Source organism: Anguilla anguilla, chromosome 11 (assembly GCF_013347855.1).
Source record: "Anguilla anguilla isolate fAngAng1 chromosome 11, fAngAng1.pri, whole genome shotgun sequence".
Lineage (NCBI taxonomy): Eukaryota > Metazoa > Chordata > Actinopteri > Anguilliformes > Anguillidae > Anguilla > Anguilla anguilla.
In genome coordinates, this window is record NC_049211.1 from 30226321 (window position 1) to 30242877 (window position 16557).

General features: G+C 42.7%; 1 protein-coding gene across 1 annotated transcript; it reads right to left on the reverse strand.

Moving 5' to 3' along the window:
• Nucleotides 1–1149: 1149 nt before the first annotated feature.
• ints11 (integrator complex subunit 11) lies at nt 1150–16557 on the reverse strand. Its single transcript, XM_035382819.1, has 17 exons — nt 16099–16557; nt 15874–15971; nt 15616–15689; nt 15252–15480; nt 14610–14708; nt 13872–13906; nt 13605–13743; nt 13106–13170; nt 12046–12235; nt 11436–11519; nt 9639–9728; nt 8626–8788; nt 7782–7892; nt 6318–6379; nt 3887–4029; nt 2617–2746; nt 1150–1325 (listed from the first exon to the last, which is right to left on the reverse strand). The coding sequence occupies exons 1-17, from the start codon at nt 16124–16126 to the stop codon at nt 1260–1262; spliced, it is 1806 nt and encodes a 601-aa protein (XP_035238710.1). The 5' UTR covers nt 16127–16557; the 3' UTR covers nt 1150–1259.

Here is a 16557-nt window from a genome sequence, read left to right on the forward strand (position 1 = left end):
CCTAAGTTGGTTTCTATGTGGGTACTGAGGGGGCCCCTACGGCTGCTGTGCACCCATAGCCACCCCCCCCAACCCCCCCAACCCCCCCCCCCCCCCCTCGGTATCTCGACTTCTGATAGACACATTTCCACAGGAAGGCTAAAAGCTCAAACCACTTTGTGCCTACATGCTCATGGACCAAAGACTCAGATTGCTATCCACTTGCTTGTAGAGTGCTGGGGTTTTTTGAGGTGCCAACGCCCCTAGCAACACCTCGTTGGTGTCAACGTCATTCCTGTTGAAAGATGGCTGCCGATTGCTGTATTCTGATAACTAGCTACCTACTAACTGTGACGGCCCCACCCTTGATCAGGTGACCAAAATTAGAATTTAGAATGCACTTTAAAAAAAAACTTTAAAAAAACACTGGCACAGCTATGGAAATACAGAGAATGAGACTGTTTGATTACAAGTCAGCCACATTCAATTTCCCCATATACTGCAAACAATGTATTCACTTACTGCTAAATTTTAAACTTGTACATTTATGTCAAGTGTGTAAAGGGTTTCCTTGGAATTTCTTTTTATATTAACTGAACCAAAAGAGAGTGGCCTCGGATAACTTTACTGTAGTAGATGATTCTATGACGTGAGGAAACCACACAGGTGAACTAATTCAGTTCAGTCATGATGTGCCAGGGTGTTCTTTTAGCATGAATTCCTACAGCATATTCAACAGGGTTTTTTATGTCCACCTTCCAGTTCAAGAGTATCTGTCAGTGTGGTGGTGTTTTAAAAGAACTGGCCGTTGTCCACTTAGTCACCAGAACACTGCAGGTTCAAATCCTTGGTGAGACATTTCTGTTTTACCTTTGGGCCAATGTCCTAAATCCAAATAGTTTAAGTTCAATATTGTTTAGCAGTGAGAACGGTTGCTGTGCCACCCAGAATAAGCTAATAATCACAAGCTTTTGCACATAGACAATGCAATGTTTTGCTTCAAAGAAGTGCCATTTTCCCATTAAATACCTAAATGAAACAGGTGTTGGAACAGAAAATAATGTGATTAATTTGTGACTTTTTTGGATTTCACTGAAGCTTCCCGTATTGTAACGCAGAGATCAACTCTCACTTCCACAAACATACTTTGGGTAAGTCTGAGACACTCGCTGATACAAACCAAACGGGACAGGCTTTATTTATAAAACTTTCATAGAAAACCCCCCACGCGCAGAATTCAGAGATAAGCTTGCCCCTCGAGGATCAAAAAGGAAGGCAGTTCAGCACAATCCGGGAGGAAGGCCTTTCCTCAGCAGGGTCGACAGGAAGCTGCCCAGCTCTTCATCCTAAAACAGGAAGTGCAAAAATGTTGATAATCACCTCAAAATATTTATATTGTACATATCTCAGAAACTATGTTACTAGCACATGCCCATATATGTACCTTACCAGCGATACGGCGTTTTAACAAACACAACTCATCCACCTGTCCCATACGAGTCTCAAGAGGTGGTTTACTGGCACTGTTGTTTGTCCTACTTGGTGTAACTGACTTTATTCACTTAAACTGTGAGTGTGCCTTTTACTTATTATGATCGACCTCAAATCATATCAGAAAATACTACCATTACTATTACTATGACCAATAATATGAAGAACAAAAAATGAATTCACTTGCTTTTGTAATCCATTAAGTGAAATCTTTTCCTGTTCATTTTTTTTATGAGGGTAAAACCACTGAATGAGGAAAGGTTAACTGACTGACTGGTCCTCCAATATTAATTCTAAAAATAGTCCTTTCCCCAAATCAATCGTGATATACAGACACGAGCTGAAGTAATGTATGAATGTAAAGTTGTCAGGGAGCAGGTGTGGTTTTACACATTAACAACAGTAGAACGCAAAATGGAACAGAAGGAACATTCCACCATACAGGTCTGCTACAGAGAAAGCATCTGAATTAACGCCGCACACTTGTGACTAATGCATAGTAGTGCAGAAAACTTGAAGGCCAGCTGTGGGTGGGGTGGCGGGTGGGGTGCTTCAACTGTAGTGGTGACAGATTTCCATCTTTGTATTTTCCAGTAAAGAAGTGTCAAATCATCTCAGCTATTCTACCTCCAGATCTGAGCAGTGTTGACTTTCCGAACACAAACCGATTCCATAATTAGTCACGAGTGATCAAACACGTGAAATGTACTGTATGCAAATTAAAAAAGAAACAAAAATGAGAATTCTATTTTTGCCAATTTTTATTTTTAGGTCCCCCTCAAACTACTTTTGTGACTCATGGGCTGTGTCAGCTGTTTGTTTAGTAATCAGCAAAAAAAAAAAAAAGACAAAACACTTAAATAAATTAATATATAAATGTAAGAGGAGCAGGGTTTGGGAAGGTTGGAGAAAAACAAACTGCAACTGATTCACAGGAAAACCTCATTGAACATTATGACTGTTCATGAATTGAATTCACTGAATTGGAATTGAATTCACTCCAAGTAGTGCATTTATTATGATTGATTTTAAGTGTTGACCTGACACTATTAGGAGTAGCAGATACTAGAAGAAATGCACTGCCATATTTTGTCATAACTAATAACTCATTTTTATTATAATAGACCAGGGATTTGTCAACTTTACCTGATAGCTCCAGGAGAGCAGCAGAACTTTGCTGTTTGGGTCTTCGGAGGACGAGGTCACCTTGATGACGATGGACTCCACCATGACGGTGCCGTCGGGCAGGTGCTGGATGGCGTACCCTTTCAAAACGCTGGGGGCAAAAAAAAGGGAAACGGGAGATGAGCACGACCCCCCCGGGGCACGTGCACAGTTTTTACAACTCTGGTCATGACCGTTTCGCTCCTGCACGCTTCAGGAAATGAAACAATCCTGTGAAACATGAACTGGGAGAGCGGGGACAAAGGCGAGACCGCAGTGTTTTCTGTGGCAGAGAACTGAGAAACAGGAGCGGACCCTGCCCCCGGTCATGTCCCCGCGTCGGTCATTCTCGTGTCTTACAAATGCTGAAAATTTGACTTGGAACAGAAAAATATGCTGTTCACGTCTTCATCGACAACCTGTTGTGAAACCAAAGGAAATTCCACAAGAGCTGGTTGTTTATGAAACGGTTGACTAAATAAGTCCTTTTTGAACAGCACAAGGAAACTACCCCATAAACATCATGTAAGAACCAACGTCTAAAACAAAACTGAAAGTTGGGTGCAAAAAAAAAAACCTTCCTTTCCATTCCTGTGATGGAAAGAATGAATACTCTCAGCGCACAGCTTACAAAAACCAAATGAGACAGTTAAAAACATCAGAAGCCTGCACGCAGGCTGGTGGTGGCTTGCTGTTCTTTTGAAGCTAAAGATAATTCCAGTCCTTTTCTAGCACACGAGGAAAGCACTTCACAGACATTTTAAAACACAGTGAGACAGTGTGATATAAACAAAGCAGAAACAATACGACAATGCACAAATAGAGAAAAAAGGGACGAGGAAAAAACTAAATGGGGACATGAAAATTTTAATTTAAGACCAAGCACCAACAATAAAAGAACAATCAAAATCACACACAGGCGCAGTTCATAAATCATGCATTTAAATGGTTTTTAAAATAAGACACAAATTTCACTTCTCCAGAAAGACTGTTAGACAGCTTAAGAGGCTGTCTCCTCTGGGCAAGAAGGGCTTTATCATTTGATCTGAGTGGCCATTATTCATTATTGTCCCTGATTAGCCAGAAACCCCACCAACCTGATGTCCCAGGTCGAAATCAGTCCCTGATTAGAGTGGAAGAATGTAACCCAGCAGTGATTCTGACAAGGAGGGCCAGATTTGAACATCCCCGGGTTACAGAGATGGTGGAGTGTGCGGGGCGGGGTGGGGTGGGGTGGGGGGGTGGGGGGTACCTCTTGAGGTGGGTGTAGACCCTGCTGAGGGTGTCGGCGTCGCTGTGGGGGTCCTGCAGCTGCAGGCGGCAGGTGAAGCGCAGCTGGTGTTCGTTAAGCCCCAGCTCCTTCAGGGCCTGCTCTGGGGAGACCAGCCGCAGGGTCTGCGCGTCGGGACGCAGGGACGGACGCACGGACGGACAGAGGGACAGAGGGACGCACGGACGCAGGGACGGACACATGGACGGACGCACAGGCAGACGGGTAAAAGCAGAGGCAAAGATGGACGGAGATTTTGGGAGGGGGGACAGAGGAAGAGAAAAAGAAGAGAGGGAGATAGTTTAAGAAGGACAGATGGAGAGGAGGACACAGGGACAGAGGAATAGTGGGAAAGAGAGATTAACAGAGGGATAAAGACAGAAAAATATGGAAAGGAACAGAGGAACGGAAGGATATACAGACATAAAGAGAAGAACATAAAGGAGAGGAATAAAGAGAAACAGGAGTAGACAGATAAAGGGAAGGGGACATGCATAAAGGGATATATGGATGAGGGGCCAGATGTAGTGATACAATGAAGGAAACACACAATACAGCAACACAGAGAGAGGGAAAAAGAAAAGGAATGTGTGGGTGAGGTACAGGAAAACAGAGAGAGAAAACAGTCAACTGATCTCTTAAGGTCTTATTTACCAAAAGTCAGTCTTTCTAGGAAAGGAAATAAAATGATCTGCGAAAGACATTTATCCAATGCCAAGCACATTGGAAGCTAGGTAACTAACTAGCGGCAGCCTTAAAGCCAGGCTGCCTTGCTAACTGCACTCTGAAGCGAGGTTTCTAGCTGCAGCTCGCTGTTCAGTTTACCATGCACACTTGTTCTAAAGTTGTTGCTGTACACTGTCATTAGATCTAAATACAATGGGTACAGCTAACTTAGGTCATTACAGTTTGAGCAGTATACCTACTTGTGAATTTTAATTTCACTAATGATACAACTTTGGGGGTGGAATGAATTTAGGGATAAGTTATGTCTTTACTGCTCCAGATGTGGTAATTTCTCAGACATTTTAAATGAGAGAAATATTTTACACACACATGTGGGGCCAGTGGTTGAGAGCTGATATGTGTGTTGCAGGCAAAAGTTGTAACTTTTTGGGTCTTGTTTTTCTCAAACCTTAGAGAAAATGTTCATGGCCCGGCAGGCTACTTTGTGAATTGTACATAGTTTGTAACTTCAGCAAACTCACAATGCTTCTAGTAGGTCATAAATATGCTTAAATGCAGAATATTTCTGTTTATAGTGAGTTGACTGATAGCTGACCTCTATAAGAACCATAAGCAGGAAAACAAATGAGTTAAACATGCCTGTGAAACACACGTGTTTAGAATTCCTGCATCGTCTCCTACTGCTTTGCTACAGGAGATGCACTTCATACAGAAGGATGTAAACATCCTTCACGTAATGACGGATGAGGAAGATCTGTTTGCGCCAAGCTCACTATGAATCGCACAGAACGCTTACAGCTTTGGCCCTTGTTTGTCGGGGGAATGCCCTGACATTACCACATCCTGGAGACAACTACGCAGGGCGATGCCTACACAGATTGGTGTGTAATTTATTGCCCAATGTGTTTTTAATTGACAATTTCAAAAATATTTATCCAGTATCTCTTCAGGGCAATATCTGGAGGTACCCAATATTTAAATTTTACACTTTAGCTCAGTCAGCATGAAGTTAAAGATGACTACCCTTTCAATTTTACACTGACTCTGGTATGGTTATGGATTGCACCGGCTCAGGTTTTACATTGGACTAAAAGGCAATTCTGTAGTGATGGATAATTCCAGATCTTGCACTGAAGACACACTGGATGAATTCATTCAAAACTGTAATCAATTTGTAACACACTACAGAAAAACTGAATAGAACCCAAACGGCCACAGTCCAGGGATGGGCAGGGATATGAGCAGCTATGCACCAGCATCAATGTTTGGGGTAACGATAACCAGGGAGCCTGAATATTTTGTGACATTTAATTTCTTAATGCAGGAAAGTATGTAGGCTGTTAAAACATATTTTTTATTTCTTAACGAGGAAATATTCTGAGCTTAGCAGCTTGACATTCAGACTCAACTCGTGATGTTCAGAATCGGGCAGTAGGGTCGTTTTGTTCTTTGAAATTCTCGTTTGTGAATTTGCAGTATGTCCTAAATATACTTAAAGAGTGATCACAAAAAAACCCACCTGTCGACCGCACCCCGTCCCTAACGCCACCTACGTGCAAACTTTTCCTCCGTCCTACACATACTCTCACGCACTGCAACAGGCTGACCTTCAAAGCTACGACAATCTGTTCACCTTTCGAGCTCAGTGCTTTCCTCGGCTGAACTAAACCCACAGCTGCACTCTCGGTTCATAAAATAGAGCATTCACACGTGGCTGGGGACTTACATTGTCCTTCATGATCAGGGTCCCGTGCATGGTCCGGGGTTTCTTTGGGTCAGGCAAGGGCCCTACACAGCGTCAAGAGCACAACAACCAGGGTCAGTCTATTCAGTGTCCCAGGATTTTTTCCAAATAATAAATGAACTTTTAATTCATTTACTGAATTGACTGAATTTTCATGAAACAGACCCAAACTCTGTTGTGAGCGCTCATAAAAAAAAACACATCGCCATCCCCCCTACTGGCTTTGCACAGACTACAGTATACTTCTGTCTTCTGGTGAAATTAAGGGCACTTACCACAAGTGCTCGAGCACAGCGTGTGGTTTCTCTAACAAAACATGTTGTTATACATGATCATAACCACATTATTTCCTCACAGAGGAAGATAAAACTACTCGTATGAATTCTAACAGGCACACTGGATAGCAGAGCCATCAATGCTGAATTTGGCCAACTGAGTTTTAGTTGTAGCCTAAATGGATGTAATTAGGGCAATACTATTAAACTGAATTCAATTCAATTATGACCAGCCACGAGGGAAAGAAAAGAGTACAAAAACTGAATTAAAAAGTCATACCAAAAAAAAGTTTTTTGATCAATTATTCTGAATATTATGAGATGCGTATTTAAGATTCAAAAGTTTGATTTTGCTTGTCATATATTTAAACGAAATCCTTACACCGAGCTGTTGTAACTTTAACGTTGGGCTCCCCAGTCAACAATCTCAATATCCACAAATAAACACGCTTGAGCTGCTGGTAACATTAGAGCTGCACATGATGCATAAGTTATGCTGAGCCATATCAAATATAGGTCAGATGCTGCGTGTAGCGGGTTTGGCTGAGCGGGGAGGAAGTGTTTTGCTTTGCAGGAAATGATCGCACACTGCACCCGTGCGGTCAGCGTTTCAGTTTTACGCCAGGATTCTGTTCGGTATTTCACAGCAATTCTTACTGATCGGTCAAGAAATGCCGATTTTAAGGCCGAAAGCATCTCGCCCTAGTCCTCTAACTCTGGTCATGTCATGAGCACATACGCATCAAGAGCTTCTGTGCTGTAACGGGGAGGCAGTCTAGTATAATGGCTAAGGAGTTGGTCTTGTAACCCAAAGGTCGCAGGTTCGGTTCCCCAGTAGGACACTGCCGTTGTACCGTTGAGCAAGGTACTTAACCTGCATTGCTCCAGTATATATCCAGCTGTATAACTGGATACAATGTAAGTCGCTCTGGACAAGAGCGTCTGCTAAATGCCTGTAATGTAATGTAACTGGTATCACGAAAGAATTTTCAGCAATGAAGCCAGGTACTACTGGACCGAGAGATGTTCTGGGTCTGAAAAATCTGTATTTCTTGATTTTTGGGGGAGAAAAATAAGGAAAAGTCACAAGAATTCGGGGAAAACCCCTCAGTTTAGACAGTGGGGAGTTCCACAAGCCTGGCGGCTACCTATGCGGAACTGTGAAGGTTACCTCCGAGGGCGGCTTCCCTTTTGAGGAGGCTGAGGGAGATGTCCACAGGCACGCTGGGGTTGGTCGTCACGGTCGTCGTCTCCCCATTGGCTGGCATGAAGCAGCTGAGGCCTGCCAATCACAGGGCGAGAAGCCTAACGAGCCAGCCTGACCAGACATTCAAACAGGCATTGCAACACACTGCATGAGACCGCACCATCCACTGATTATAATGCCACACCATCAAATTCAGCCATTTCACTGCTGCACTGCCCACTGATTACACATCACCCCGTTAAGTTCAGTCTGTTCAACCATCTTAAGAGGGGTTAAAAGACAAGCGGTTACATCAGGATCAGTTCTCTCATTTGAATTCCCACCCCCTTATACAGGGGGTTCCCCACATTTTTGGGTAAACAGCAAGGTGAGAACAATTGCCAGCTAGGGGGTGTTTGCAGCAGGGAGACTGTTCAGATGACATAATTATTTACTAAATTATTCAGGAAACCTTAAATATAATATTATCTCGAGCCGACAGCAGGCCCTTGGGGGAACTCCTATCTGATAGGCATTTGACTATGGTACACTTATCTTATCACTGTTTCTACCTAGTTAGAGGCTTCTTGCACAAATTTTGCTGAACTTATATCATTAATACTATCTTCACTTTCAAGGACCTCCTTAGCAAGTCAGTCACATTAACTTAGGCCTTCTGTTGCACAAAGTTCATTCCAACAGTATGTGCTGTCTGCAAACGTAGCTTTACATGAATACAGGCTTTCCTAAATTCTGCAGGGATACTGAACTCAGACAGAACGGCTGTGCGGGTGCTTGGCGGCCGGTGCTGGGCCGTTTCGTCACTCACTGAACTCCTGCTCGATCTTGTCCTTCAGGAACTCCATCTTCTTGGCCTCGCCGTGCACCAGCAGCACGTTGCGCGGCTCCGCCATGCGGATCAGCTGCATGATGCCCTTGGCGTCGGCGTGGGCGCTGAAAGACATGTACTCCACCTGCAGCTTCACCTCCAGCTGCGTGGAGCCAGAGGTCAGAGGTCAAACAAAGCACCGCGGGCTTTTCTCAATAGCTGTAAAACTCTGTTAGGCTTCAAATGCTCTAATGAATAGAAAGTTCACTCTGAACACTTTTCTACATTTTGCAACACACCTCAGGATATATTTCGTGTGTGAGTGTGTGTTACGGGCGAAAAATTTGGCTCTGCTAGGCTGTTGATGGGGTAACATACTGAAATGTAATACATCACCCCACCAACTCATAACTTATCTATAAAATGTGGAATTGGCCTGCAACAACCTGAATAAACCAATTTGCAAATATCATAAGATTCCCGAGAAGACTGAAAGCACAGCAAAGCATACAGTAGCACTTAAACTACATAAGACATGAAATGATAGAGGGCATGATAGATAGCACTGAAACATTCCTGTGGATTTAATGAACCCAGTGTCCTTCAGTATCGCAGGCTCACAATCCATCCGTGCCTCTGGGGGTACACAGACCTCTCCCGCACCATCTGGACTAAGTTAGTGTGCTTACAGCTTGCTAATCAGCATGATTAACAGGCAGACGGCCGCCGCGCCTTTTGTTGCGGCAGTGTCTGTTGCGATTATAATCACATTTGTTAACCATGGGGCGTTGCACACAATGTCAAATATAATCATGTTTGGATAAAAGCTCCTTTAATGTGGAAAATACTGTAAACTGACATATGTAAACATACGTAAAAAAAACTCTCACAATTTAAGAAAAAACCCCTCCAGTACCGGGTTGGACCACCTATTCTGATAGTTACCACAGATTAAGGGTAAATTAGGTCAGCCATGCAACTTCAGGCACTGATGAATACTTGAACAGCCTTACCGTCGTCCTTCCCTCCATTTCCAGCTTCTTCTGGCCGTTCAGGATCTTGTATCCCACAGTTCCTTGCACACAGTAGCCTGGCATGATGAGCTGACACAAAAGACAATAAAAAAGGGAAACATTGAGCTACGAACGAATAGAGCTTCCTGCATCTCTGCACTTTCACATATCTGTGACAGAAATATTCAGTTTTGTTAATAAATCCTGTGACAGATTTATATTTTGAATATGCATTATATGCAAAAACAGCTGCGCAAGTCACTCTAAATAACAGCCTCTGCTGAATGCCTTAATGTTAAATGTTAGTGAGAGAGATGGTGGCTACAGGCTGAGCAAAGCATAGAACTGCTTGCGCAGTGTGAGGATGTCATCTTTAAAGGACAAAGAAACTATAAGGAAATGTTACGTAAACAGGACACATCTTGTCAAAAGGTGTGAAATCCTGTCTGGCAACATGCTTCAGAGTGGCGTACCACAGAGAGACACGGAAGGTATGAGCACCCTCTCTCTTATGAGGACCGTTATGCAAGTAAAACACAGAGATCAAACACCTCTTTGGCCTTGAGGTACAGGTGACCAATTGGATGGGGACAGTGAGATCAGATTGTTACATGGATCCACCGACAATCAGCTTCCCACAAAGCCTATGTGGATTATGTGGATCAGCATCCACTTATCCACACTTTTAGCCGCCCTGCAATGACTGTAGGCCGCCAGCAGGGTGCACTGTTTTTCAGAGGTTCGGATTGAAAACCGTTGTTTACTACGGTGGTACTGGCTCAATATTATAAACTCTGTGAAGTGTCCCTGGGTGCTGACAGCCATCTGTGTTTTGCCAGAACAAAACAGAAGCGCCAGTAGGGAGGAGCTTGATGATCTGTTCTTTTGAGACATTGAGCAAAACTACAGGCCGTGGGGTAAGTGGAATGTCTGTAAACACTTGTTTACATCCTGCCGTTTTAGCAGACGCTCTTGTCCAGAGCGACTTACGCCATTTAGATCTCTTGTTCTCCAAAGCGCCATTCGACTGCATATTTATGCCAGAACAGCAGGGAGGGCTCCTAATGGGTTCAGATATTATTTTCCACCTGGCTCACAACTGCACTCCTGCTGGGTGTGAGTAGACATGAGAATGCAATTACTGAACCAGACCTTCCCTATTTGTCCTCTGAAGGTTTCAGTTGACTCGAGGGCACTGCTAGACCTCAAAAACAGCTTGACACCAGTCACAGAAATTCAACAGAGCCGTTTTAGCACCAATTATCTTCCCACAGCGATAGGCGCCAAGTCTCTGTTCTACAAGCACGAAACCAGAATGGTTGCACCAGAAATGTAATTGGCTTACATAGCAATAACACCAGACTGCCAGCAGTTTTTTCATTTACTTTGACTTTTTTAATGCTTGCCCCCTTTGTCCTTCCGATGTGGAATGCCCAATTGTATTCACAATCTGCGTTTATTCACTGTACTTTAGCATTGATTTGAGAGAGTACGGTCAATCATGTTCTGTCCTCCAAGATATGATGTCAGGCCGTGATTCTATTTCAAGTCAACTGACCAGTGGGGGTCGCTGCTGAGCGATGACAGCGATATTCCGGATTCAATACCAGACAGTGAGACCCCTGTACGCACCGCGACACTTAACAGGATGAGCCCCCCAGCAGCCCCCATTTATTTTCACTCAAAAACTGACGGAAAGCTCAAATCGCATGATAAATGCCTGCTCTGCCAGGCCAAGGAACAGACTGTGAAGATGGGGCACACTGACCGCCAATGAGTCTTCTGCAGATAACTCACCATGTTTTTATCATTGCCGGCCCATTTCTTAAATATTTGTAGAGACTGCCCAGCATGCAGCATTCCTGGAGTAGCGAACACCACCTGGGAACAAACACACACACACATACACTCACACTCAGAGCAAGTAAAACCAGATATCATGCAAGTAAAGGACTTTGGCCACTTGTCATTATGGCAAGTGTTGCGACGGAAAAGCAAGTAGGCAAGCTTTGCATCTCCAGTGGTCACAGAGGTGTGTGCACTTTCACGTCTTTCTGTCTATCACAGCTACTTACACTAACAGTTATTCATTGTTTGCCGTAGATTTAAATCCAAAATTTCATGCTTCACGCAAGATGAATATCATCTAACGCTTAATCTAACGATTTCTAACATTTTTTTATCAGACTACAATTGGGCAATCTGTTTGAATTGCCGGTTTGAATCTCCACTTTCACCTTGGACCGTCATGCACTGAATTATTGGGATTGGTTCCAAGATTTCCGTTTTGAAAAGTGGGTGGGTTGATGGCTCTGAACTCCACGGTTTTCTCCAGGCACATAATGAGGTAGAGAGATAGAGGTCCGGCCCACACAATTCTAGTTCACATTTAGTCCACAGGCCTCACCATTGGTCCTGGATTGTCCGCGTAGGAGCGGTCAAAGGCCTTGATGTGCTTGAACTCAAACATGTTGCGCTGCACAAAGGTCTTGCGGATCTTCTGATTGGTCCAGGTGATGAATAGCTTGTAGTAGTGGTTGGCTTTCTCTGTGAGACCAGTGGAGAAGTAGATGGGCGCTTTAAGATTCATCCTCTCCCTGTGGGAAAAAATACAAAGAGCAGCCTGCAATTAAAGCAAAGAAACTGCCCTGAAATTCTGATGTTCCGATTTAATTACGTGATTATTAAAATAAATTACGTATTATCTTACGCTACCAGATATTACAATGTAATGATTACAATTTATTTGCACATGGATGTGCACACAAAAAACTTGAACTGACACAAAATATGAATATTAATTTCTCATTCAAATAAGAGTGAGGACTGACATTGAGCAGGGAGGGGGCGCAAACCAGAATCCACTGGCTACATCTGTGTGCATGTTACATGATAGCTAATACTTTCTCAGAAAGGGGATTCAAAATCAAAATGATATGCAAGTGTTCAAGGGGGCAATCCTTTAAGCATAATCACGTTTATTTTAATGAGATCTTTCAAAAAAATGTAACAAAAGAAAAGCAATGCAACATGGGATTTTTTTAACAAAATTCAACAGACTTTAGACAAAACCACGTTTTTAATCTCATGACAATATTTAAAAAGTGAAGAGACATGTAACAAGTAGCTGGCAGCTTCTTTGAGAGCAATATCTGCAAATAAAATCAAGTCTCAAGTGAAAGATGAAAAAATTGGTTTAAAAAGGGACATTTCATTTATTGATTAAACTATTTTAATCGTTAATTCATATTAACAACTAAAATAGGCAACTGTGCTGAAGTTGTGCTGAAATAATGCAAGTAATTCAGGTTTAACCTGCAGCTGGCACTTCCAACTTAGATATTGCAACACATTGACCTGACATCATCCTGACTGGCTTGCAGACAAAAACATCATCACGCATCACACCTGCAGGACTGTGTTCTAGAAGTGTCCAAACAAGCCGAACCAGTCGAGTCACTGCTTACCAGAATGTCTCCAACAGAATGCAGAGTTCCTGAGCTCTTCCCAAAGCAAAGACTGGAATAAGCACCTGCAAACAGGAAAGAACTTGAACCTCGGTCCAGTCTGGTGCCAGTTACGCACAGACCGGACGCGCGTATAAAGGCAGTCATGTTACTTGAATGCACTGCCTTGAAATAAGCTGATGGAACAAACTATGGAAGACTTCTAAGGTATAATTTCAACAAGCTTCATTGATCAATACATTTGCTGTACCAAAACATAACAAGCACAATGTTTAACCCACTGAAGAGTAGGTTTTTTGGAATATTCTTTTTGTTCCAAGTTAGTCTTCTAGAACTCCATTGCTTCCAATTACCAGTAATGATTGTTACATCAGCATTAGAATGTTCAGTTGAGAAAAATCCGACCACGTATTTGCGATCTCACACTTTAACGGGTTAAAACCCCTGATGGACAGCGCTCAAAGGAAACGGGTCAGGCACACTTCCCTGCGGTCCTCACCTTCCCTCCCCTCTCCACAGTCTCGTGCACCTTCTTCAGGAAGTCCCTCTCTCGGCAGCGCTTGGAGTCCCGGATGGTGGTGGCGTAGGTCGACTCCGTGATCAGCATGTCCGGACGACACTTGTCAATCCAGGCCGCCCTGAAAATGGAGAGAAAATGGCCGCTGAGGACACACTGAGAAGCACAAAACCATTGTTCAGCTGCATTTGTTTCCTCACAGGGCCCAAAGACAGCATATGGAGAATGAATCAAAGATATGTTACTCACCCCAAGTGCCTGTCTGGTGTCATATTATAATCCCCCTGCAAGAGAAAAGTTAACAGCATCAGTGAACTGGGAGTGGATTCAAGTTGCAAAAACTCACACTATTAAAGACTTCTAAATTAACCCGTGCAAACAAAATCATTTTAAAATAGTTATACAGAACCAGGGACAGAAACGCAATGATATTAAGTCTATTTTATTCAACTGAGATTTCTAATCATTCATCTTTAAAGGAGCAACGTACAATCCACTACAGGAAGATATGGTATTGATCTTCTGGAAACTTTATAATTCAAGAAACCTGACATATTATATTTTAATATTAACTAATCAGTGGTGAACCTTATAATGGGCCGTCAATCAAAAGTGAACTTTTAGTGAATATTCATATGGACATGCTATATCAGACCTCCAACTCCAGTATTCAGAAAATACATATTATTATTTTGCTGTTTAAAAATTGGGAAATAGTAACACTGATGAAGGTCTGAGTGAGACCAAAACATTTGTTCTTTTTCCCTTCTCATTTCTTTTTTTTCTTTTGTGCACTTTAGCACCTTTTATCTTCTGCACACATTTGTATTGGCAATATGTGAGCTGAATAAATTAGTGCCTTTTACAGGTCAGACTGATGCCGTATTTATGCACTGTGCAGTTAGCATTCTCTCCCTTCTGACAATGAACATATTAAACACAAAGAAACATAGAGGTCTTAAGTGGAACCTGCTTTGTTATACTTACAGTGTAGACCACTGACTCTGCCCCTACTTTGATCTGCACCATGGCTGCCCCGAGCACATGCCCCGCATAGTAAGCCTTGATCTCCAACTCATCATCCACCTGAACAGACAATAACAACAATGCATATCACTTTTGATTCTTCCTCACAGCAGTGATTATGAGTTTCGTAACACCAGATCCTGTGTGATGTCAATCATTGACTGGCATGCACCAGTTTAAAGTGGATCAATTTATAGAGTCGCATAACAGGAGAGGACTAACAGTCTCTCTAGGCTAACCAGATGTTCAGTGGATGGATGTGATCCACCCACTCTACTTCCTTATAGGATGTCCCTGGGCTATTTCCAGTTTATGAATATTCATCAAGAGGCGTGCCTTCATGAATGTTTCAACTTCCCAAGTATACAGACAGAATGTTAAGAATGCAAAGCTGACCATCTGATTTGTCCATAGACTTGCTCTATTTATTATACAGTTTATGAAGATGACCAATACTTCCATATCAAAAAAATTATCTGGGGAGCATGCCTAAATTGCAAGGTGTATGTCCAATAAATTAGGTGCAAAAAGAATCATTTTGGGAAGACATACTGAAAGCAAAAGTGAATCAGCAAGGGGAATGGGTACAGGAGTTAACTCTACCTGAACTGTTTGGTGAAGGTTCAGTGGAATCACTTTTTTCATGCAGTCCTTGATCATCTGTGAAGTGAAGAAGTTGGTTTCTCCTTTCTTGTCCACAGTGATCTTCCTGAAGTCCTCCAGTAAGATTGGGCAGATGGCTTTGGTGGGATGGGTCATGTAAATGGGACCGTCATAGCCCACCATCTCGCTCATGTAGGGAAGTGCACCACAGTGGTCCAGGTGGAAATGGCTAAAGGGAAATGAAGCACCAATGCAACATCAATAGTGGACAGCATTCGCAACTGCTACATGAAAAGTATCATTTGCATAGAGGAAACTAGTTCTCCTGAAAATAATGTACAATATTTAATGGGAAACCACAAACCTGATAATAACACAGTCCAAGAATTCTGTTAGGCGTCCATTTTGAGTGATATAGGAGAAATCTGGGAAACGCCTCTGCATAGGGGAAGAGAGGGACACATATTGAAAATAGTAGGTCTACAGTGTAAAAATATATATTTTTGAACTCTCAGCATTACATTGGCATATTACTCAGGAAACTAAGAATGTAAGGGCCCGGTATTAACAGAATGTACGTGTCTGTAATTCAGAGAACGCGCTAATTTATATCTTTACTTACGTCATCATTGTACCCCATGTGCATTCCACAATCCAGCATGATATTTTTGCCACCGATGGAGACCAAAATGCAGCTTCGACCAACATCTTGACCAGCGCCTACATAAAAGCAGTCGACAGCCTTCAGTTAAAATCATATATGTATGCATCACCTATGCTGATTACGCACAAGCGTGCCTATTAGCACCATTTACTCATAATAATGTATACTTTATTTACATCTTACCCAACGGAGTTACTTTAATCTCAGGCATCCTGAGACTTTATGTTCCTTTGACAATATCGTAGCTACGATGCGAGATGACTGATCCTCAAAGCCAGTTTTGATTATGAGAACAAATTTTCCCAGTAACGCTCAGGAACTTCAACTCTGACAAGAAATCTATCAGGCATTAACCAGCGTCTGTGTTGTCCAATGTAATGTTAGGTTCTCCCTGCCAGCTAGCTAGCTGGCTAGCCAAATGCAGCGAAATTACCACCAATCACCGCTACCACAGACGCATCACAGTTCACATCATCACATTTGTTACAAGATGTGCTTCCATGTATGTGCTGTAGCATCGAGAAAGCGACTTCAATAAAACTCGTAACGAATATGTAACAATAATACTGCACTTGATCACAAGATAGACTAACTGCATGCAGACATTTTGGACCAGCCGATACACAAAAAACTTGGAGCCTT